This window comes from Megalobrama amblycephala, linkage group LG9 (genome assembly GCF_018812025.1).
Source record: "Megalobrama amblycephala isolate DHTTF-2021 linkage group LG9, ASM1881202v1, whole genome shotgun sequence".
In the NCBI taxonomy this organism is placed as follows: Eukaryota; Metazoa; Chordata; class Actinopteri; order Cypriniformes; family Xenocyprididae; genus Megalobrama; species Megalobrama amblycephala.
In genome coordinates, this window is record NC_063052.1 from 12,845,695 (window position 1) to 12,870,466 (window position 24,772).

The window sequence follows — 24,772 nt, forward strand, 5'->3', positions numbered from 1 at the left end:
CACTGCTTCAGGAAGCATCGGATCATAAATGAATCAGTGTTTCGAATCATGAATCGGATCGCGGGTCAAACTGCTAAAATCACGTGACTTTGGCGCTCCGAACAACAGATTCGACACACAGATTTATTTATGATCCGATGCTTCCTGAAGCAGTGTTTTGAAATCGGCCATCACAATATAAGTCGTATTTTGTTTTTTTGGCGCACCAAAATATTCTCGTCACTTTATAATATTAATATTGAACCACTGTACTCACATGAACTGATTTAAATATGTTTTTAGTACATTAATGGATCTTGACAGAGGAAATGTCATTGCTCCCTATGAAGGGCTCACGGAGCCATCGGATTTCAACTAAAATATCTTAATTTGTGTTCTGAAGATGAACAAAGGTCTTACGGTTGTGGAATGACATGAAGGGTGAGTAATAAATGACCGAATTTTCATTTTTGGGTGAACTAACCCTTTAAAAATGCAGATACTCCATTCATTAATGTAATTATTCAAAAGATGAAAATACCACTATTCTCACAAGAAAACAGTTTAAGTTAGTTGAACTATTTGTTAAGACAATGAATTCTCATTTTTCTCCCTCAGATCTGCATGACAAACTCATCATATATGTTGGCAACATACTCAAAGAAATGTGTGAGGACTGTTTTGTAACAAATCCACTACATATGCAAATTATGTTTGATTGTTTCTATTCCCTTTTAGAATTGTATGTAGTGGAGGATGTTCTACAGATTGCTACAGTATTTGGAGGTGAATTGCTTACATAAGTCAGATAAGGATGTGATGCACCATGACGTGTTTAAATGAAACATGGTTGATATCCTCCAACTGGATGGTATCCTAGTCTAAAGCTAAAAATCTGTGCCCATCGTACATGATGAAATCTGTCAACTCCGACTGCCTATAATCTGAAGACTGGCTCTGACTTTTGGCAGCTAGTGTCAACTCGTCCAGACAGCAAATCAGATCAAAAATCTGTGTAGTGTATTCCAGTCTTTACTCAAAATGTCTTGCAACCAAAGTCACATGGTGAATCTGCATATGTTAAACAAAGTTCACTCAGAGCAGAGCTGTAAGTTGGTTCTGATTGGCAGACTAGTGTCCACCCAGCTGCTGGGGCTCTGAATCACACTTGACCACACACTGATCTCATCTTCTGTAGAATCCATCCAGCAAACTGACTGACCGTAACTCACTCCTGCAACACACACACACAAAAAACACAGTCTTAAAGAGGACCTATTATGCTTTTTTACATTTTCAACTTTCTTTAGTGTGTAATGTTGCTGTTTGAGCATGAAAAATGTCTGCAAAGTGACAAGGCACAAAGTCAATCCAAAGGGAGCTTGCGTTTTCTTCCAGGAACAAATGTGTCACCATATTACTAATTTAAATAATTCCCGCCGAAGGCATATGCAAAATAAGGGGTGGGGCCTGGTTCAGTTAGTTAGTAGTGTGTTAAAACTGGCGGTTTATGATAACGGGCGGGACATTTCCCAATCACGCTTGAAGAGGTTGACCAATCACAACATACTGCTCCAGCCGACCAATCAGAGTGCATTGTGCTTTCAGAAGGAGGGGCAGGAACTAAACAGAGTGTTACTGACAGACTGGGAAGAGAGGTGCCGCAACAATGTCAAATGTGAAAAATAAGTTTTTTGAACATTCAAGCATGAAATCAAAACTTTGAAAAATGACATAATAGGTCATCTTTAACTCTCAGCTGTTTTATTTTTTATTGCAGTATGTTCAGATCTGTATTACCTGAGCCTGTGCTGAGTCGTACTCCACCCAGACAGCTGGAGGGATGTAGATTCCAGACCGTTATCTCTGCACACGCCTGAATGAGGTCACTGGACTGAAACCCGTCATAAACCATGGTGTGATTGAACACCGGATTGACAGAACCTCGCACCGGCCGAGTCTGCTGGCCACTGATGCCACTTTCATCTGGTAACACCACACTGTACAAATACACATCATATTTATGCACTCATACATAATAAAAAATTAAACCACTCTGTCATGAATGTGCACACACACCTTTTCACATATGTATTGGGTGCGCCACGCTTTGTGGGAAGTAGACCAACAATCTCTCTCAACCATATATGGAGCTCACCAGTCAGTGGATATCCATTTCCTACAGCCACAGAACACACAAAACAAGACATTGACATGAAGATGACTAACATGCTGTACCTGTATAAACCACAGGGGGGCACTACTGTCCCAGGACCAATCAGTAATGAGAGGGGGGCAATAAGGTCCTCTTCAGCAGGGTTTCCCAAACAATGGGTTTGTAAGTGGATGAAAGCTAATAATTATTTATTAATAATAATTAATTATTTATAATAAATAATTAATCAAATCATAAAAATTAAATCATAAAAATTCATTTAAAATAAATAAATAGGACTGCACAATTAATTGAAAAAAAAAACAAAAAAACAATATGGCTTAGTGTGATCAATTAATTTAAAAATAAAATATTTTGATGCATTTCAACATTTTTTGGACAGAAGTTTTCAACATTTTATCAGATTTGTGGTAATAAACCTGTTGTCAACTAAACACCAAAATAAAAGCTTGATGATTAGAATAATTTAAGACATATTAGTATTGTAACAAAGTGTAAAATAAAATTATTTTATAATTATCAAATATTAATTTATTTATTTGAAAGTACAATTGCATTTTTACAATAATAATATATTTCTGGCTTCATTTTAATGATAGTAATAACAATAATAATATAAAAATGTCAAAATAATTGATGAAATTAAAAAATTAAACACTTTATTTTATTTGTTCACCTGCATGACATGTGACCATTATCCAATATCAGAGAACTATGAACTTCCGAATATCTTGTTAAAGGCACAATATGTAAGATTTTTGGATTAAAAATATCCAAAAACCACTAGAACTGTATTTACATTATCCCAAATGTATCCAAGAATGTTTAAATCCAGAGAAATAAGCTATTTTAACTAGGATACAGACCGTGTCTGTGCGTCGCCTATCAATGACATCATTACCCCGTTTTATTAGACGACTGTAGCATAATAAATTCCAGCGGCTGGAATATTTTATATCAAAGGCGTTCGGCTGACAAAAAAGTTTAATTTAAAAAGTTAATTTTAGCAATGGCCCTACATATAAATGTGGATAAAAAGTTTTAAATATCTGTTCAGACTCACCTTCTGAACCCGGAGGAACAAACTTAATTGAGAACAGAATGGTTCCTCTGCTGATGATGGCATCTGGACTTAACTGAACCTACATCAAGAAAGAGAGTCTCCTGATGAGACCGGTTTATTTCATTACAGATATCAAACCCTTTCTGAATTTGGCTCACTCTTGGCTGGAGGTTGTGCCAGGTTGGTTGGCTCTGGCTCCAGTTCCACTGACCCAGCCTCACTTCCACCTCGCCCAGGAAGAGGTTTCTCCTCATTCTTCCATGTGCCAGACTGACACACTCAACACACGAGCCTGGAGGTCCAGTCTGCGCACTTTGTACTGTTAAAGGCAACATTTTGTAGTTGAGTGGAGAAATAAATAGTACAATGAGTTCAGTAATGTGTTTTAAATCCATAGGAGTAATTTGTAAAATAATAAATAAAAGAGAACTGACTTTCATGGTTTCATCATAGACTGGATTTAATGTTTTCCTCCTCACTGCAGTTTTTTTCTTACTGCGGGAGGTGTTGTCGGGGAGAAGGTAAACTTTAACATATCTGTGTATGAGAGAAAGATAGAGGACCATTAATTACATACTCTACCCTTGAAAAGTTTTTTTTTTTTTTAATATGGTAACACTTAAAGCTTTTATGCATTATTCATAATGTACATTATAGTGCATTATATCTGTTCATAAATAATTGTAACCAAAGTTAAAATGCATTATAATATTTGCAGATTCATTGTTATATCTGAAATTGGTTCTTTGTCCTGTTTTTTAATGCATTATACTTTCTAAAGTTTTAACAATAAATAAATAAGTACTATAATGTATTATAACTGGTTACAATTATTCATGAAATCTTACATGCATTATAAGGTGCATTACAAGACATAATTAATACATTAATTATACTTTTATAATTCATTATAAAATATATATAAAGGCTTTAAGTAGTGTTACTAATAATACTTTTAATAATAATAATAAACTATTTTATATAGTGCCTTTAAAAGTTGCATCTCAAAGTGTTTCACAGAAACATAGATAAAATACATTGAAAAAAATAGAAACTATACATTAGAGCAAATTTAAGAGAGAAAGATGCATTAAAAAAGAAATCACTTGTATGCTAACTTAAAAAAATAAGTTTTAAGTGAAGATTTAAAAATATTATTATTATTACTTTTATTCAGCAAAGATGCATTAAATTGATCAAAAGTAAAGACATTTATAAGGTTACATCTTTCAATTAATCAAAGAATCCTGAAAAAAAATGATATTTTCCACAAAAACATGAAGCAGCACAACTGTTTTCAACATTGATAATAATAAGAAATGTTTCTTGAGCAGCAAATCATTATATTAGAATGATTTCTGAAGGATCATGTGACACTGAAGACTGGAGTAATGATGCTGAAAATTCAGCTTTGATCACAGGAATAAATTTCATTTTTAAAAAAACAACAACATCCTTTTAAAAATGTAATAATATTTCACAATATTACTGTTTCTACTGTATTTTTGATCAACCCTGGTGAGACTTCTTTCAAAAATATTAAAATAAATAAAATACTAAAAATATCAAAATAGCACGACTACTTTCCCGTTTCATAAATAGATAATAGTTATGACTGAATGAAAATCATGCCATTGTACACTTACGGGTCCGATCGATTTTTGCGGGCCGACGCAAGGTCTTGGCAGCGCATTATGTGCACATGAAGCTCCTCCTTCTTGACGTCATACTGCAAAGAGAACTGGATCCGCCCTGATACGACAACATCCCCGAAATCGCCCACACTGTACAGGCTCATCAAACTGCCATTCATCTACTCACACAGAAACAGCACTGTTCACACCTTCAAAGCTTCAGCTGGTGGAGACGATCATGTGTTTGAGAGAGTGTGTCTTACCATATGATGGGAGGTCAAGCTGCTAACTGAGCCAAACCTAGTGTAGTCTAGTTCAGTGCTGCCAGAGTCAATGTCCCCCTCTGAGTCGATCTACAGAAACACAGATACACATTATACAACAGGTTCTCACAAATGTGTGTATCTGTACAACAGGCCTTGCTGAACAGACCTGCAGAGATGGTGATGCACTTGGCAAAATTCTCCTTTCTTTGTCTGCTGGCTCTCCAAAACTTCCTGAGGCATGAGGGGAAAGAGAAGGTGAGCTTTGATGGATTTATAAATGCATCATATGATTTGACTGTATGTATAGTGTATTTTACCTTCAAGACCATTTCCTATCGCTGCGTTCTTCTGTTCAAAGCAAGAACATAATGTAAAATCTCACATGCAGTAGCACATATTTCACACACATTATAATATAATCTTAAATGTAAACTGACCTTTGTGATGTGTCTTGTCCTGGATTGTGGTTCAGGGGTTAGCTTAGGAATGACACTAAAAAGAAAGTACCACAATATAAGACAGTAACTGAATATTGGTTCACACCCTTGCATCTGTCGTTTTTGGCCTGCTTAGTTGGGGAACTAATCCATTTAAAGGATTAGTTCACTTCTGAATTAAAATTTCCTGGTAATTTACTAACCCTCATGTCATCCAATATGTTCATGTCTTAATTTCTTCAGTCGAAAAGAAATTAAGGTTTTCGAGGAAAACATTCCAGGATTTTTCTCCATATAGTGGACTTCAAAGGGACCAACAGAAGGTCAAAATATCAGTTTCAGTGCAGCTTCAAAGGGCTCTACATGAGGAATAAGGGTCTTATCTAATGAAACAATTGGTAATTTTCTAAAAAAATATATAAAATTTATATACTTTTTAACCACAAATGCTCATCTTGCACTAGCTCTGCGATGCGCCACGCATTATGTAATCACATCGGAAAGGTCACACGCATGATGTAGGCAGAAGGACCACAGTAGGGTGGAAAACATCTCATTTTCTCCAACATGATTACGTAATGCGTGGCGCATCACAGAGCAGTGCAAGATGCAAGAAGCATCTATAAGTGCAAGAAGCATCTGTGGTTAAAAAGTATATATATACAGTACAGTCCAAAAGTTTGGAACCACTAAGATTTTTAATGTTTTTAAAAGAAGTTTCGTCTGCTCACCAAGGCTACATTTATTTAATTAAAAATACAGTAAAAAACAGTAATATTGTGAAATATTATTACAATTTAAAATAACTGTTTCCTATTTGAATATATTTGACAAAGTAATTTATTCCTGTGATCAAAGCTGAATTTTCAGCATCGTTACTCCAGTCTTCAGTGTCACATGATCCTTCAGAAATCATTCTAATATGCTGATTTGCTGCTCAATAAACATTTGTGATTATTTTCAATGTTGAAAACAGTTGTGTACTTTTTTTTTCAGGATTCCTTGATGAATAGAAAGTTCAAAAGAACAGCATTTATCTGAAATACAAAGCTTCTGTAGCATTATACACTACCGTTCAAAAGTTTGGGGTCAGTAAGAATTTATTTTTATTTTTTTGAAAAGAAATTAAAGAAATGAATACTTTTATTCAGCAAGAATGCATTAAATCAATCAAAAGTGGCAGTAAAGACATTTATAATGTTACAAAAGATTAGATTTCAGATAAACACTGTTCTTTTGAACTTTCTATTCATCAAATAATCCTGAAAAAAAATATTGTACACAAATATTTTGTACAATTGTACACATTAAATGTTTCTTGAGCAGCAGATCAGCATATTAGAATGATTTCTGAAGGATCATGTGACACTGAAGACTGGAGTAATGATGCTGAAAATTCAGCTTTGATCACAGTAATAAATTACTTTGTGAAATATATTCAAATAGAAAACAGTTTATTTTAAATTGTGATAATATTTCACAATATTACTGTTTTTACTGTATTTTTATTAAATAAATGTAGCCTTGGTGAGCAGACGAAACTTCTTTTAAAAACATTAAAAATCTTAGTGGTTCCAAACTTTTGGACTGTACTGTATGTATATATATATATATATATATATATATATATATATATATTTTTTTTTTTTTTTTTTTTTTTTTTTTTTTTTTTTTTTAGAAAATGGCCAAACGATAAGGCTCTTATTAATCGTCTGGGATCATGTAGAGCTCTTTGAAGCTGCACTGAAACTGTAATTTGGACCTTCAACCTGTTGGTCCCTGTTGAAGTCCACTATATGAATAAAAATCCTGGAATGTTTATTTCTTTTTGACTGAAGAAAGAAAGACATGAACATCTTGGATGACATGGGGGTGAGTAAATTATCAGGAAATTTTCATTCTGAAGTGAACTAATCCTTTAAAGGGTTAGTTCACCCAAAGGTCTTTACAACCTTTCTGAACCTTGAAAATGGTAGTTGCGTTGGATCTGTATGGAGGGACAGAAACCTCTCAGATTTCATCAAAAAGATCTTTATTTGTGTTCTGAAGATGAACGAATGTCTTACGGGTTTAGAATGACATGAGGGTGAGTAATTAATGAAATTTAATGTAATTAGAATTTTCATTTTTTGGGTGAACTAACCCTTTAATATTCAGTAATATTGATTTGTCTGCACTGACAATATTGAACGAGAACAAAACCTGAACGATGATGATACCAGTGTTTTCTGCAGAGCTGCTTTATACTTGATTCAACTTCATAATAATGAACTTCGCAACATCGACACCGTTATTGAACTGAATCAACACTGAACTGAATTACAACAGCTGAATTTCATAATTGCTGAAATGTACACAGTTATTGTGTGCTTTCCAGCAGAATTTGAATGTCTTATATTTGATGAAGTTTGCATCGTTGATAGTTACTTCCCCATTTATTACTGTAAAGCTGCTTCGAAACAATCTACATTGCATTGTATAAAGCGGTAGATAAATGAAGATGACATGAGATGAAGTGATCAAAATATCTGCACAGAAAATATTCTCATTCAAAATTTCTGAAGCTTGTGAATGAGGCCCAATGAGTTTTCAATCATATTACAATGTTTAGACATCATTTTAAACATCTGATGCACATGAAATCTGATCAAGCACACTGCATTTAATGGATTTCTATGCATCTTCATATTAATATAAAGATTTTTAGATGCATTCAATTCATTCAGTCGAAAGTTAAAGTAGAGAGATGACACCAAAAGTTGCACCAACCTTTCTCCATCTTCTTTTTCTCTTTCCTTCTCTTCCTGACCCTTGTCATCCTCTCTTACACTTATATTTTCCTGCAATTCTGTACTCTTTTCTTCCTCTCTCTGCTCATGTAATTGAGAACAGTTATGCCCTTTTTCTTCACCAAATATTGCCGTTAAGGGTATATCTACATTAAACAAAAAACACAATATTGTCAACACATGTATATGCACACAAATACTACTCTACAGGGACGAGTAGGAGATCATGTGACCTTTTTCACGTCGTTTACGCGCATTGAGGAATGCACGACATCAGCTCCTCCCTTCTCATATCTCTTAGCGCGCTCTTCCTGAAACCACGCGCCCGAGAGAGAGCGCAGGCGGACGGGGTCTGACACCGTCTGCTGAAGCTTTCTGAAAACACAAGTACTTCATCTTTTATTGCTCTTATTATGACTTATATGAGCCAAATACATCCAGTATTGTACACAGACTGACCGTACTCTCCCTTCCTCTTTGCTGCGTAGTTCAGCATCTCTCAGCAGAACATTGAGAATTACAGTTTGCTCCACCTCAGTCAGGTGACACAGATCTAATGTAGGTTCCCCTTCCATTACAGGCACACTTTACAGTGTTCACACCTGGTTATTGAGATGATTTAGATTAGATTTATGAGAAACCACACCCAAGAGCTGCAGATGGAAATGTGGGAACATGAATGCACAAATGAGAGAATACAAATAAACAATTAAAAACAATAAAGATTCTTGTATCAGAAGAAGCATTTTTCAATTGCAAAAATTCATTTTAAGCTCCAACCTGCATTAATGTTTATTAATGTCCTCCAGATGCAATAAAGGGACTTTCAAGTTCCCTAAAACAAGGAAAAACTACATAGGCATGTGAATAGATCACTATTGATATCTCATTTTTATTTATTTAAATATGTACACAGCTACATTAATAACATCAACTTCCTCAGAGATTATATTTTCAATGCATTTTTTTTACATGTTATTTAATAAATTGAAAATTCGGTTTGCTTTTTACCCAATAAATAATATTTCTTTACAGCCCAAAATGAATTTTAAAAATATTATTTTTTATATATCCTTCAGTAACAATCAACGGTAAACCGAGATTTGTTTTCCAAACCACTAAATTCACAAGAATACATATTCAACTCCTATGCAACAGTGTTTATGTATAAATTTGCTTTATATTGGGTGAATTCAGGGTAATTGGGACACTTTTTGCCATTGAGATGACTGGGAAAAAAAGTGTCCCAATCAACCCGAATTCACCCCCATTTCTTTATACTGATATAAAAACAATTTCCCTGCTTTGTCCCAAACTATACTGCCAAATAAAGAGAAAAAAATCCTGCTGCAGGAAATGATTTCCAATATAATTATCTGAGACAAAGCGATGCTCGTATCGCGCACGCGCAAAACAAACAGTGACAAACAAGGCAAAAGTAAACAAATTTCTTACTACTGCGCTGAGGCGAAGTGTTTATCTACTTACACAATACATATAACAAAAACAAACTATTATAATGAACTCTAGATCAAACTACTAAAGACTTTCGGTAAGTTAAATATCCAACACTCGAGGATAAATTAACAGATGGAGTCGCACCTGTCAAACTCTCTCACTTGAACCCAACTCAAAGGTGAAGAAGAATGAGAAAGGCAATTAATGCTGACTTAAACAACAAAATGTAATATATTTACCTCATCTAACGTCCTCTGGGTCGTTCATTCTCGTAGTTGTTTAGTTGTCGGTAGTTTCTAAACACACACTCGCTTGTGTCTGGTTTTGGCAGGACTGGCACTCTCACAATAGCGCTCGGGCACAGAGCAAAACGCGAACCGGATTCTCACACATCACCGAGTATGCACTTATTTTACTAATCACTTCACGTTCACACCGCGTGTTATGTACCTCTCTCTCTCGCTTAGGTCGTCATTATTGTGCTAATAGTGAGTAAAATGATACATTGTACATTTTGCTTCTGTAAATCTGTCTAATCCCTCATATTTTTCCCCCTAGTTTATATACTTACATACATTAGTAATTCATTTTGCATTACATGCTTAATACTTTTATATTATTATTATTACTATTATTATTATTTTTTTTTTTTCTGTTAATACATATATGCACTATTTGTAAGCAGCACAGCTGCAATTGCTTTGGCAATACAAATGTATAGTTTTTGTCATGCCTATAAAGCACACTTGAATTGAATTGAGTAAAATGATGTGATGGTAATGATGTTTCTCGCTTTATGTAGAAAAATCCGTATAAGGGTCAAAGACATTTAGACAAATAGAAATTTACAAAAGTGATTTTATAAACATAGAAAGCACATTAAATGCAAGTAAAACTTCTCCTTTTAAGGTTTCAAAAAGTTTGGGGAGAATAAAATGTCAAAATGTGGGTGAAATAATGTTCCATTATCATTCAGTGTAAAACTTATATTTATGTAAAAATTTAAACAACATATTCTGACCTGTATTAAAGGGTTAGTTCACACAAAAATGAAAATACTATCATTAATTATTCACCCTCGTGTCGTTCCAGACCCGTAAGACCTTTGTTCATCTTCAGAACAAAAAAATTAAGATATTTTTGATAAAATCTGATGGCTCAGTGTGAGGCCTCCATTGAGAGCAAGATAATTAACACTTTCAGATGCCCAGAAAGCTACTAAAGGCATATTTAAAACAGTTCATGTGACTACAGTGGTTCAACCTTCATGTTATGAAGCGAGGAGAATACTTTTGTGCCAAAAAAACAAAATAATGACTTTATTTTATTTTAAAACACTGCTTCGAAGCTTTACGAATCTTTTGTTTCGAATCAGTGGTTCGGAGCATGTATCAAACTGACAAAGTCACGTGATTTCGGTAAACGAGGCTTCGTTATTTCATACATTTTTCGAAATTTCAATGGTTCACCACTGGGGGGCGTGACTTTGTCAGTTTGATACACGCTCCGAACCACTGATTCGAAACAAAAGATTCATAAAGCTTCATGAAGCAGTGTTTTGAAATCGCCCATCACTAGATATTGTTGAATAAAGTCATTATTTTGTTTTTTTGGCGCACAAAAAGTATTCTCATCACTTCATAACATTAAAGTTGAACTACTGTAGTCACATGCACTGTTTTAAATATGCCTTTAGTAGCTTTCTGGGCATCTGAAAGTGTTAATTATCCTGCTGTCAATGCAGGCCTCACTGAGCCATTGGATTTTATCAAAAATATCTTAATTTGTGTTCTGAAGATGGACGAAGGTCTTATGGGTGTGGAACGACATGAGGGTGAGTAATTAATGACAGAATTTTCATTTTTGGGTGAATTAACCCTTTAAAATACATAAAATAATAAGTGAGCATACTACATTTTATTGCATTTTAAATTAGTAAAAAATTCTTGCTGATAAATGGGCAAAACCTAGGATAGTGGCAAAGTTTTAAAAAATGTAAAACTACAAGTAGCATTTGAGGTAAAGTAATTAGTCTTTAATATGGCATAAATAGATTTTTATAGTAAATATCCCTGAAAAGATTGTTACACTGAGTGACATTTTAGTGGGTGTCTTTTGTAATCATGGTAAAAATGTATGATATTTAATTTTTTCAACAATTCAAAGCTGTATTACACTAATTGTTTTGATGCTTGAAAACCCTTTTTCATCTTTGACCCATAAGCCTAGGACTTTCTAACACATTAGTTAGTTAGCAGTTAATTAACTTTGAACTTTTTATTTGAAGAAAGCTTTTCTAAATGCTTGACATGATGGTAATGACAGAATGATTGGGGAAAGCAGTTCTTTGTAATAAAAAATACATTGTATATGTAAAAACAAAATAATTTCTGAACAATTTACTAATGCTTTCCCCTTTTTTTCATTCTAGGGGACAGAGAAGTTTGTATATGTATCATTGTACTCATGTCTGTTACATTCAGTTCCGGTTTGGAGTCTCTAACTGCCACACCTACTAAACACACACATGACACACGTTCAGAGGATTATAAAAACACCAGACAGACACTTAGACGCTCATGAGTATACTAATTATACTTAATTGTTCATTGAGCCGTGTTGTGACTGTTTTAGTGCTACTCTTATTTGCTTAGACTGAAGGAACAAATCAGAAAGGACATGATCAATAATGTAGAAAACATTCAAAGTTCAAAAGTTTGCAAATATTTTTCCTTAGATTAAATATTTCCATTTCAGCATATTGCATTTCAGCATGTCAGTCCACAAGCTAAACCCCTAAATTATGTAACGAAAGTTATTTTGAAGCTGCTTATCTTTTACCTAACTTCTGTTGGTGACTTATGAATACTTAAATAACATTTTGGGGGTTGGAATGTGTTTATTAAAGGGATTTTTTTACAAAGTAATGTTTTGCACATTTGTATCACTCCAGACTCTTAGAAACATTTAAAAGACATGTACAAAAATCATATATAAACACAATTATGCACACTCATACATGCACACACCTCTCAGACAAACATCTAAAGTCATCAACATCACTGTGCGTGACATTTCACTGGGAAATCCAGTATCTTTAAACCCCTCCCACTTATTATAATATTAAACCACACAACCAATCACAACCCTCCATCCCTGAGTCCAGCCTCATAACTCATCATGAGTGGGTTCATCTGCCTTGAGTTTAAACTCATCCTCTGTGATTCGTCCATCCTTGTTGCGGTCCTGGTTGTCGTACATGTTCTCTATGATGCGCTGCGGTTCGAAACCTGGTGCCAGGCGACCTTTGCCCTCTTCTACTTGCTGGAGGATGTAATCTGAAAACTGTATGGAAGGGACAGACAATGATGAAATGAACTTAATTAACATTTTGTTGATGAATTGGCAATGTACAGACAAACACACAGTCAAAAGCAGTATACCTCAGTGGAGTCCACTTGTGCGTCTTTGTTCTTGTCCATCTCACTGAAAAGGTCAGGAGATACGTCGTTGTTCCACACGAACATGTAGCCGTCAGGAAGACCCTCCTCCATTTCCACCATCTCAACATCAAACACCAGCACAGCGCTGCCAGGGACCTCTCCATCTGAGCAAAGAAATGGTACTTAAAGTCACTATGAAATCAAAATTGACTATTTTATATATATTCTATATTTAATATTCTGGGAATATAAAGTTTGAACTGTGTTTATACACGTTAGTATAGTTTTTTATGTACCATCTGTGTCCTATCCCTCTCAACATTACATAATTAAAACATTAAAATAACATTAGTGGACTCACTGAATTACAGCTGATGCTTTTTGATAAGACAAAACCAGTATATCCGCACATAAATCATTTACTTTGCTGGTGTGTGTTGGCTCCCTCTGGTGGGTCCATCACAAATTGCAATAAAAAAAAATCAGGAAGCCAGCAGCTACAGCTACATGTTTAACATTACCAAGTAACATATCATTTTTATTTAACAAAAAAAGGCTTCTGAAATTTTGCTCTAAGGAACTGTTTTCATGCACAAACACACAGCGTGAGTCGTGATCAGTTTAGTCCGATTCTTAAAGGTAGAGTAGGCAATTTTTGTTATTCTGGTTGAAACCCTCTTCACATCCTGATAGCAATCAATAATAGAAGCGGTCTAAATATTAAAAAAATTTACATATATCTTTTGTGGAAGTCTCAGGACCAAAAAATGTTCGTCCAATCATTGCAGTCAGTCCGAAAGCAATGATTGGATGAATGCAATACTTGAACTATTATAATAATTTGTTTTTGTTTTATGTCGAAATAGATAAACACTTGGCCTGCGTTCATGTTTTTTGAAAGAGGCGTGGCTTTGGAGACGCTCTGAAGGGATAGGATCTCATGTTTTCAAAGCTAACTTGCTATTGCTAGCCTTTCCGAAACTGCCTGCCCTACATTTAAAGGGTTAATTCACCCAAACATGAAAATACTATCATTAATTACTCACTTATGGGTCGTTCCACACCCATAAGACCTTTGTTCATCTTCAGAACACAAATTAAGATATTTTTGATGAAATCAAAAGGCCTCCATTGACAACAATTAACACTGTCAAATGCCCAGAAAGCTACTAAAGACATATTTAAAACAGTTTCGAATCAGTGGTTCGGAGTGTATCAAACTGCCAAAGTCATGTGATTTCAGTAAACAAGGCTTCGTTATGACATAAGTGTTTTGAAATGTTTCGAAATTTCAATGGTTCATGTAACTTTGGCAGTTTGATACATACTCCGAACCACTGAAGCGAAACAAAAGATTCGTAAAGCTTCATGAAGCAGTGTTTTGAAATCGCCCATCACTAAATATTGTTGAATAAAGTCGTTGTTTTAATTTTTTTGGCGCACAAAAAGTATTCTCGTCACTTCATGACATTAAGGTTGAACCACTGTAGTCACATGAGCTGATTTAAATATGTCTTTAGTAGCTTTCTGGGCATCTGAAAGTGTTAATTATTCTGCTGTCAATGCAGGCCTCACTGAGCCATCAGATTTTATCACAAATATTTACATTTGTGTTTTGAAGATGAACGAAGGTCTTACAGGTGTGTGAGCAATTAATGACAGAATTTTCATTTTTGGGTGAACTATCCCTTTAAGTAAATGATTTTTTGGGTTCTTTTTAGTTAATCAAATACATTCAACTTAAACAGAGTAGCCCAATTCACAAAGAAATGACTCTTAATGAATCGTTAAAAAGCCTCACAAACCTACTAGTAACGGTTTGAATCAGTCGGACGAGTCTTTCACTGAATGAATTCAGAATGACCTTAGTGGAAATCAACATCTGACCCACATAATAAACTGCAAATGATCACTTTTAGCAAAATCCATCTTAAAATAAAGCAAGCTGTATAATATTAATGCATTATAATTATTTTATAATCATATATATATACAGTACAGTCCAAAAGTTTGGAACCACTAAGATTTTTAATGTTTTTAAAAGAAGTTTCGTCTGCTCACCAAGGCTACATTTATTTAATTAAAAATACAGTAAAAAACAGTAATATTGTGAAATATTATTACAATTTAAAATAACTGTGTACTATTTAAATATATTTGACAAAGTAATTTATTCCTGTGATGCAAAGCTGAATTTTCAGCATCGTTACTCCAGTCTTCAGTGTCACATGATCCTTCAGAAATCATTCTAATATGCTGATTTGCTGCTCAATAAACATTTATGATTATTTTCAATGTTGAAAACAGTTGTGTACTTTTTTTTTCAGGATTCCTTGATGAATAGAAAGTTCAAAAGAACAGCATTTATCTGAAATACAAAGCTTCTGTAGCATTATACACTACCGTTCAAAAGTTTGGGGTCAGTAAGAATTTATTTTTATTTTTTTGAAAAGAAATTAAAGAAATGAATACTTTTATTCAGCAAGGATGCATTAAATCAATCAAAAGTGGCAGTAAAGACATTTATAATGTTACAAAAGATTAGATTTCAGATAAACACTGTTCTTTTGAACTTTCTATTCATCAAATAATCCTGAAAAAAAATATTGTACACAAATATTTTGTACAATTGTACACATTAAATGTTTCTTGAGCAGCAGATCAGCATATTAGAATGATTTCTGAAGGATCATGTGACACTGAAGACTGGAGTAATGATGCTGAAAATTCAGCTTTGATCACAGGAATAAATTACTCTGTGAAATATATTCAAATAGAAAACAGTTATTTTAAATTGTAATAATATTTCACAATATTACTGTTTTTACTGTATTTTTAATTAAATAAATGTAGCCTTGGTGAGCAGACGAAACTTCTTTTAAAAACATTAAAAATCTTAGTGGTTCCAAACTTTTGGACTGTACTGTATATATATCTTATCTTAATATATACTTATTGTAATATATAATAATAATAATATAAATGAGAGTCTTACCAACTCCCCTCTCTCCATAGGCAAGGTGAGGTGGAATGACTAGCTTGCGCTTCTCTCCAACACACATTCCTATTAGCCCTTGTTCCATGCCTAAAACCACCTGTCCGGCCCCCAGAACCACATTATATGTCTTGCCATAGGTGTGCCTGCATTTACACACAAGTGGAAAACATCAGTTTCAATAAAAAAAAAAAAAACATTTTTAAAATATAAAACATTCTTTTTGATTCCCATTTATAAGCAATAAGATGATCAAATACTTAGTTAGACACATCAAAACAAAATGCCAAGCAAATGTATAGTTGCAACGCACGTGGAGCTGATGTTAGTGCCGTCCATGAGAGTGGCGTTGTAGTGGTATTTGACAAAATCACCACGTTTTGCATTGTAGGTGCAGTTCTCTGGCTTCACACTGCTGATCTCGACTTTATCAGATGGGTTGTGGAAATCAATAATGTGGACATCAAACACCAGCACAGCTGAGCCAGGGATCGTAGTTCCTGTTTGAGGGAATAAAAGAGATTCATACAAAGGTAAATGTTAACCTCATCTCTGTTCTTGATTTTGTTTTGGAGGTCTCCAACAGTATGTTTACATGCAAACAAGATCAAAAAACACTTTAATTTTCTCATAATATACATTGCAGCAGCATCTCTTTTCTCACAGTGTCTGAAGCGGTTCAATAAAGGATTCAATCTCTCCAAACCCCGCCTTTCTGAGAGCCTACTCTGCTCTGATTGGCCCAGTATGTTGTGATTGGTGGACTGCTTACAGAGGATGTCGGAATGAAACGGCCATTACCATATGTGAATTTCAGCTCCGGATCTTCCTCAGCACTTGATCCTCCTCTTTTGGAAGTGTATCAAAGTGGATTTGCGCAGAAAACAGTGTCTTCTCGACATGTCGACAACACGAACCAAACTCTTCCAGGCCTCAGCTACAACTACAGTGTTTGATGGCGGGGCAAAGTAGATGTTGTTTGCAGGCAGCCAATGAAGACCATAGGCTGGCATTATGCAAATCTGTTACAAACATATGTAGGTTTGTGCAGGAAGTGAATCTGGAATTACTTATGATTCATTTCAAGCAGAATCGGTTCTTTTGGGAGACTATAACTCCATTTATCGTGCGCTTTGATCTTCAAAACTTTGCAGACCTGTTACATTCACAAACAGCTATATCACACACTAAATGAAAGGTAATTTCCGAAAAAGCATATAAAAACACACACCTGTGCCCTCTTCTCCATATCCCAAGTGAGGTGGGATAACTATCCTCCTGCGTTCTCCAACACACACACCCAGGAGTCCTTGGTCCATTCCTGCGATCACATAGCCTTTACCGATGTAAGTGTCATATGTCCGATTCCTTGAGTAACTGAAACAAAAACACCAATGTTGGCATATGTGCACTGTATATCACTTTAAAAAAACAGTTTCTAGGGTTTTTACCTGGAGTCAAAGAATGTGCCGTCCAGCAGGGATCCGTTATAATGATAACGCATGAAGTCTCCAACTTCACTCTTGCGTGGACAAGGATCTGGGAGGTTTTCCACCTGTACTGTGATTTCATCTTTGGGGTTATGAAGGTCCAGCAGAACCACATCAAACACCAGAGAGGCTTGACCGGGGATGTCACTTCCTGTAAGAGGAGATAACTTGATGCTGCAAGTGCTTATTTTGCATGCACAAATACTGTTAGTATATAAAATGACTCTCACCATCTCCATTCTCTCCATAGCCCAGGAAAGGTGGTATGGTGATGATGCGTTTTTCTCCCACACACATTCCCAAAAGCCCCTGGTCCATTCCGGCAATGAGCCAGCCAATCCCCACGTAAGTGTCATAGGTGCGCATACGTGTGTGACTGCAAATGAAGAATCAGGAAAAAACTGACCAATCTTTTCCATAATTGATATTTATTAAATTGAATAAACAATAAATAGAAATAGGATGAAGATTGTTTTAACCTGTTGTTGAAGATGGTTTTAACCCCCATTCTAAAATTTAAAAGGCAGCTATATAGTTACATGTATAAAGACCCAATTTATACAGAAAAAACTGATATTATAAATATTTTGTTTCTTTTAACTTACATTTAATTTTTTTGTACTGTTATATGTATTGTTTATTTATTTTATTAATAATCTAATCATTTTATTATTTATTTAATCTAATATTAATTTATTTATTCAAATAAACCCTTGTTATAGGCAGATTGTCATTAGTGACTGGGATTTTTCAGCGGCTCTTTCTGCATGTTACATGATTACATCAATAGGTGGCGACATGTGACTGTCTGTATGAGTGAGTCATTTGACTCCTTCACTCCACCGATTCATTCAAAAACGCTCGGCGATGAATAAAAGAGTCAATAGGTGTGTTTGACTTGAAACGGCGCTGCACTGACTGATCATTGTCTGACATCAAAGTACCACGAGAGTGATTCGAAAGCATACGAAACCGCCCACTCTCTAATCGCTCTCACGGTACTTTGATGTCAGACACCGATCAGTCAGTGCAGCGCTATTTCAAGTCAAACACACCTATTGAATCATTAACCGATTTGTTCAAAACACTGAATCATTCAGGAACATTTGCTCAATCTTGTTTGTGTATAAAATGTAAGTTAATCAAAAACAGCTTTATCTCATTCTGGAATTTGCTGCTGGCTCTTATGTAGATAGTGTTTAGACATGAGGTATAATTCGTTTTGGGTATATCAAACGGGCCATCTTTGGTCTTATTAATCTATTACTTGTTCCAGAGCTAACAGATTTGGCTTAAGGGCTATATTAAGTTTCATAACTTTATATTTACATTCAAATTAAATCCTGCACTAACTAGAGCGCTGCTTTTGTACGTTTGACTGAACTGTTTGCTGAACTATTTTACTTCTTATACTGTTATAATGGCTATTGTTGTTCATTTAGAGGGTTAGTTCACCCAAAAATGAAAATTATGTCATTAATGACTCGCCCTCATGTCGTTCCAAACCCGTAAGACCTCCGTTCATCTTCGGAACACAGTTTAAGATATTTTAGATTTAGTCCGAGAGCTTTCTGTCCCTCCATTGAAAATGTATATACGGTAGACTGTCCATGTTCAGAAAGGTAATAAAAACATCATCAAAGTAGTCCATGTGACATCAGTGGGTTAGTTAGAATTTGTTGAAGCATCGAAAATACATTTTGGTCCAAAAATAACAAAAACTATGACTTTATTCAGCATTGTCTTCTCTTCCGGAATCCTTTCCATTGAATTGATTCCATTGAATCCTTTCATCTGTCGGCGTTGGTAATGCACTTTTACGTCGCCGTGGTTGTTTTTGGTGATTAGGACATCCGTGACCATTTAAAAAAAATATAGCAATACCAAAATACAAACAATGTAGAATAGCTTGAATACAGCGTGCGTCTCCCTCAGACTGTAAAAGTGCATTACCAACGCCGACAGATGAAAGGATTCAATGGAATCAATTCAATGGAATCAATTCAATGGAAAGGATTCCGGAAGAGAATACAATGCTGAATAAAGTCGTAGTTTTTGTTATTTTTGGACCAAAATGTATTTTCAATGCTTCAAAATGTCGTGGATGTCCTAATCGCCAAAAACAACCACGGCAACGTAAAAGTGCATTACCAACGCCGACAGATGAAAGGATTCAATGGAATCAGTTCAATGGAATCAATTCAATGGAATCAATTCAATGGAATCAATTTAATGGATAAAGGATAATAAAGGAATAAAGGATATTTTATATAAATAACATACATTATTTTTGGTATTAAGAGAGTTAGTGATTTCGACTTCAGTGAAAGTTACATTAATATGCCATTAGATGGCGGCAAAGACTGTCTTTATGAGCGAGTCAGCCAGTCGCAAAGACTTTTATACTGAAATGGACTGAAACAAGGATGTTGTTTTTACTTTAAACAACATATTACGAGACACAACTGACAATGCATTGACTAGCACTGTTATGGGAATGACATAAATGTTAAAAGGACAAGGGCAAATACATCACTTTTCTCAGCGGACATTCAAACAGTAGTTCCTCACAAAAGAGGGTTTTTAAAAATAATCCATTGTTATTTCTTATTTATTCACACACTCATGCTGTCAAACTTGTATAAACGCAATATCACACTCGTAGCTGTGCAATATGGCTGTATCTCAGCACGGCTGTGATTACCTATGGGCTAATCGTGTGATATTGCTCATTTAACATTTTTTCTTTTTTTTTGAGGTCCACATGACTCACCTGGAGTCGAACAGCGTGCCATCGAGCAGAGTACCATTGTAGTGGTAACGGACATAATCAGACACTTGCACCGTGCGTTCACAGCTCGCTGGCTTATGGTAGGTCTTTATCTGCACCTTGTCCTCTGTGTTCCAAACGTCTAACAACAACACATCAAAGTGAAGGATGGAATCTGGGGGGATGATGTCACCTGACATGGAATAACACAAAAATACTTTGAGGAATAAAATCAAACCAGCTTTGAAACCTGCCCACACTCTTTAGTCTGCTTAGTCTTTGTGTTAACTATAAAGACTGCATTATTAGTTGTCTTTTGCAAGGGGAAGTGTTCCACCCTGCGTATTGTGTATGTTTCACTGGAGCTTTTGTGAAACATGAGATTTCTAAAGGATCATGTGACAATGAATGAGTGCTGAAAATTCAGCTTTGTTAAATTATATTTTGAAATACAATAGGGGCCAAAAGTGATGTCAGGGGGGATATTTGTTTTTAATTACCCTACAAGTTCAATTAAATCATCAAAATATGAGGAAAATATTATATATTTTTTTAAATATTTGAAATATGAAGAAAGAACAAAACACTAAACTTGGTTAAAGGATTAGTTCACTTTCAAATTAAAATTTCCTGATAATTTACTCACTCCCATGTCATCCAAGATGTTCATGTCTTTCATTCTTCAGTCGAAAAGAAATTAAGGTGTTTGATGAAAACATTCCAGGATTTTTCTCCATATAGTGGACTTCAATGGAGCCCAAACGGTTGAAGGTCAAAATTACAGTTTCAGTGCAGCTTCAAAGCGTTCTACACGATCCTAGGCGAGAAATAAGGGTCTTATCTAGAGAAACCATTGCTCATTTTCTTCTGGCAGTGTAGACACTGCTAAGTGTATTACTGCCCTCCACAGGTCAAAGTTTGAACTAATTGTTATATGCTTGCATGACAATTTAGTTCTAACTTTGACCTGTAGAGGGCAGTAATACACTTAGCAGTGTCTACACTGCTGGAATTCAAATAGAGAAGAAGAAGAAGAGAGCTAGTTCAAGATGAGCATTTATGGTTAAAACGTCTAAAATTTTAAAATTTCTTTTAGAAAATGAGCAATGGTTTCTCAAGATAAGACCCTTATTTCTCGTCTGGGATCGTGTAGAACGCTTTGAAGCTGCACTGAAACTGTAATTTTGACCTTCAACAGTTTGGGCTCCATTGAAGTCCACTATAAGGAGAAAAATCCTGGAATGTTTTCATCAAACACCTTAATTTCTTTTCGACTGAAGAATGAAAGACATGAACATCTTGGATGACATGGGGGTGAGTAAATTATCAGGAAATTTTAATTTGAAAGTGAACTAATCCTTTAAGGATTTTATTGGACTAAATTATTTAGGAAAAAAGGCTACAGGTTTTATTTTACTATGCAAAAAAAAGCATAAAAACACAGGAAAATGCATACATTGACTATAACATTATTAGCTATTAATAATTCGTTGGTTCTCTCTTGTATATGCATGTGTTCAGAATTTATTTGTATGACAGCCAGGGAAAAAATTAAGCATCAAAAATTGTTATCACAAAAAAAAAAAAGAAAAAAAAAAAAAAAGAACACATCATCAACTCCGGTAATCTGTTTGTGTTTCATGCAGCTGAATTGTCCAGACACACACCATCTCCACAACTAGTTCTGACAAGCACACATGGCTCAACATTCTTCTTCGGATCACTCCCCTGGGAATTCACACCCCCATCCATTCAACTTCCCCCCTTTCTCTCTCTCCCCACCTCGAGAGCTCATGCTCCTGTGACTCAGCAGGAGTGCAAGAGAATCATGGGTATTGTAGGCCTCAGTAAGTTTCACATATTCCCTAGTGGTCTGTGCCTATTCACATGTAAATGTGCTGATGGCATCTACACGGACTGGCAAATAACTGCATTCATGCATGAAACGGTAAACAAACAGAGAGCTGTGATTTTAAAAAGCGTGTTTACCATAACCGTCCTTTCCGTAGGCGAGCTGTGGAGGGATCTTGATCATCCATCGTTCATTTACACACATGCCCACTAAAGCTTTGTCCATCCCAGCGATCAGCTTCTTCTGGCCAACAAACACATTATAGGTGGTGCCACGATCATAACTGCAAAAATGCACACATAAACAAACAAATAATTTTCTTAGTAATCATTTTAGTGATATTTTTCAGTAAAAACATCCTTTTATGAATTTTATAAAATTTTAAAACTTGTTTTTAGAGAGTTTATATATCTTAATCAGTTGGCAAATTGTATTTCTTTGCATTAAACATGTATCTAACAAAATCTATTGAGGTTTATGCTTAAAAAACAGTATATTTAATTCAACTATGTGTGCTAACAATCAACTTATTAAAGATATATTCTCTAAAAAGTTTTATCTCACAGCACAATTTGTTTTCATGTAAATGCATCATATATATATATATATATATATATATATATATATATATATATATATATATATATATATATATATTCACCTTTCTCTTGCCCATACTTCATTCATTCATTCATTCATTCATTCACTTACTCATTCATGTATTCATTCACTCACTCATGCATTCATTCTATAGCTATTACAATTTGCAAATGTAAACTTGATTTAAATCAATTGTAAATGTGCAGAATGTGCTTTGCAGAAGTAAATGTTTACTGTAGTAAAAGAGCAAGATCTGCCTGCGTGGCTGAATCTCAACAGACTGTAAACCTTACAAACGCAGATGGCTTCAGGCCAGGTGAGAAGATGAACAATGGAGGACAAACACGCATTTCTCACTAACCTAGAGTCAAACTTCTTTCCATCAGGAAACATGCCGATGTAATGATAGCGAACAAAGTCTCCCGACTTGACCATCCGATCACAGCGCTCCGGAGTGAACGTCTTCTCTATGACGATGTCATCTAACGGTACCGGCGGCGCGTTGCACGCCACGAATGTCACCAGGAAAGCCAGGAGAATCATTTGCACCGTTAATCGTATCATCTTCCGAATGTGTTTCGCGAAAGGCTGGTCGGTTGCTGCTTTCGTGCGCTGCAGCAGAGCTTGCTCGATCCCTCTCGCGCACTGGAGATGAAACGGGAGTGTGTAGACGTGGTGGCCTGCGCTGGACGGATCCTCAAACTCCCTCTAACTTCTTCTTCCTTTGCCTCCGGTGTCACTTTACATGGAGAACGCGCAGGAAAGGGCTCCGTTTTGCTGGGGAAAAGCGGAAACGCAGGCCTAGAGGGTGGAATGTTTTCTACGTGGCACAGAGATGGGCGGCTCGCGCTTTATGATGGGGGTTTAGGAGGGTGTAATTATAGAGGAATCACAATGCAGTGCAACAGGCGTTTTAGATCAGATTCTTGTATAGTAAAGTCATTTTTTATAAATGCATATGTTATAAAATACCAGATACAACGCATCTATTCCCTTCATTTTAAGGGGGTTTCACTTGTTTAACCCATTTTTATCCAATTTTTCTCTCCCCAAAACTAAGTAGGCACATCATTTGTACAGAACAATGAAACAAACTGCATTACTTTTTCCAAGTATTGCAAAAGTTATATTCTGTATCTGCTGGGAATCCAAATATTGCCTAAATTTGCCCAATAAGACCAAATAGAAGTTGCAAACAATAATGTGTGTGTGGTCCTGGTATTTCCTACTTAATGGGGACCAAATGTCCCCACAAGGATTGTAATACCAGTAAAATAAATGTTGACCTTATGGGGGATGTTTTTTTTTTTTTGGGTCCCCATGAGGAAAACGGCTTATAATATAAATCACACTAAATGAAGTGTTTTGAAAATGTAAAAATGCATGAAGTTTTCTGTGATTTGGGTAGGTTTAGTGTAGGGGGATAGATTATACAGTATAAAAACCATTACATCTATGGAATGTCCCTATTTAGATAGCCAAGTAAACATGTTTGTGTGTGTGTGCGCGTGTGCATGTGTGTGTGTGGTCCTGGTATTCCCTATGTTATGGGGACCAAATGTCCCCACAAGGATAGTAATACCAGTAAAATAAATTTGTACCTAATGGGGGATGGTTTTTTTGGTCCCCCATGAGGAAAACAGCTTATAATGTAAATCACACTAAATAAAGTGTTTTGAAAATGTAAAAATGCATGAAGTTTTCTGTGATTTGGGTAGGTTTAGTGTAGGGGGATAGATTATACAGTATAAAAACCATTACGTCTATGGAATGTCCCTATTTAGATAGCCAAGTAAACGTGTGTGTTTGTGTGTGTGTGT

The 24,772-nt window shown here is 35.3% G+C and overlaps 2 protein-coding genes across 3 annotated transcripts; both read right to left on the reverse strand.

Moving 5' to 3' along the window:
• Nucleotides 1-389: 389 nt before the first annotated feature.
• Nucleotides 390-10,664, reverse strand: sytl1 (synaptotagmin-like 1). Its single transcript, XM_048201647.1, is given in 17 exon segments — nt 390-1,213; nt 1,780-1,979; nt 2,059-2,158; nt 3,219-3,297; nt 3,377-3,471; nt 3,474-3,537; nt 3,653-3,755; nt 4,865-5,031; nt 5,116-5,205; nt 5,285-5,349; nt 5,436-5,466; nt 5,556-5,610; nt 8,325-8,490; nt 8,578-8,598; nt 8,601-8,719; nt 8,804-8,946; nt 10,042-10,664. Coding segments are annotated over 16 exon segments (1,614 nt in total). The 5' UTR covers nt 8,920-8,946; nt 10,042-10,664; the 3' UTR covers nt 390-1,070.
• A 2,017-nt stretch (nt 10,665-12,681) lies between these two features.
• fkbp9 (FKBP prolyl isomerase 9) lies at nt 12,682-23,741 on the reverse strand. Of its 2 annotated transcripts, XM_048201648.1 has the most exons (11): nt 23,314-23,741; nt 22,490-22,635; nt 20,504-20,693; nt 18,210-18,239; nt 17,961-18,106; nt 17,692-17,881; nt 17,472-17,617; nt 16,554-16,740; nt 16,241-16,386; nt 13,246-13,409; nt 12,682-13,147 (listed from the first exon to the last, which is right to left on the reverse strand). In XM_048201648.1, the coding sequence occupies exons 1-11, from the start codon at nt 23,514-23,516 to the stop codon at nt 12,971-12,973; spliced, it is 1,725 nt and encodes a 574-aa protein (XP_048057605.1). In that variant the 5' UTR covers nt 23,517-23,741; the 3' UTR covers nt 12,682-12,970. The 2 variants fall into 2 exon arrangements, with proteins under 2 accessions (XP_048057605.1, XP_048057606.1); XM_048201649.1 differs by lacking the exon at nt 18,210-18,239 and having other exon boundaries at nt 23,314-23,739.
• Nucleotides 23,742-24,772: the final 1,031 nt, after the last annotated feature.

Coding starts and splice junctions, on each gene's coding strand:
- fkbp9 (XM_048201648.1), bottom strand. CDS start 23,516: ATGATACGATTAACGGTGCAAATGATTCTCCTGGCTTTCCTGGTGACA. Junction 16,387..16,553: donor GGCACTAACATCAGCTCCAC/GTGCGTTGCAAC, acceptor GTGTAAATGCAG/GCACACCTATGGCAAGACAT. Junction 13,148..13,245: donor CACAAGTGGACTCCACTGAG/GTATACTGCTTT, acceptor CCTTCCATACAG/TTTTCAGATTACATCCTCCA.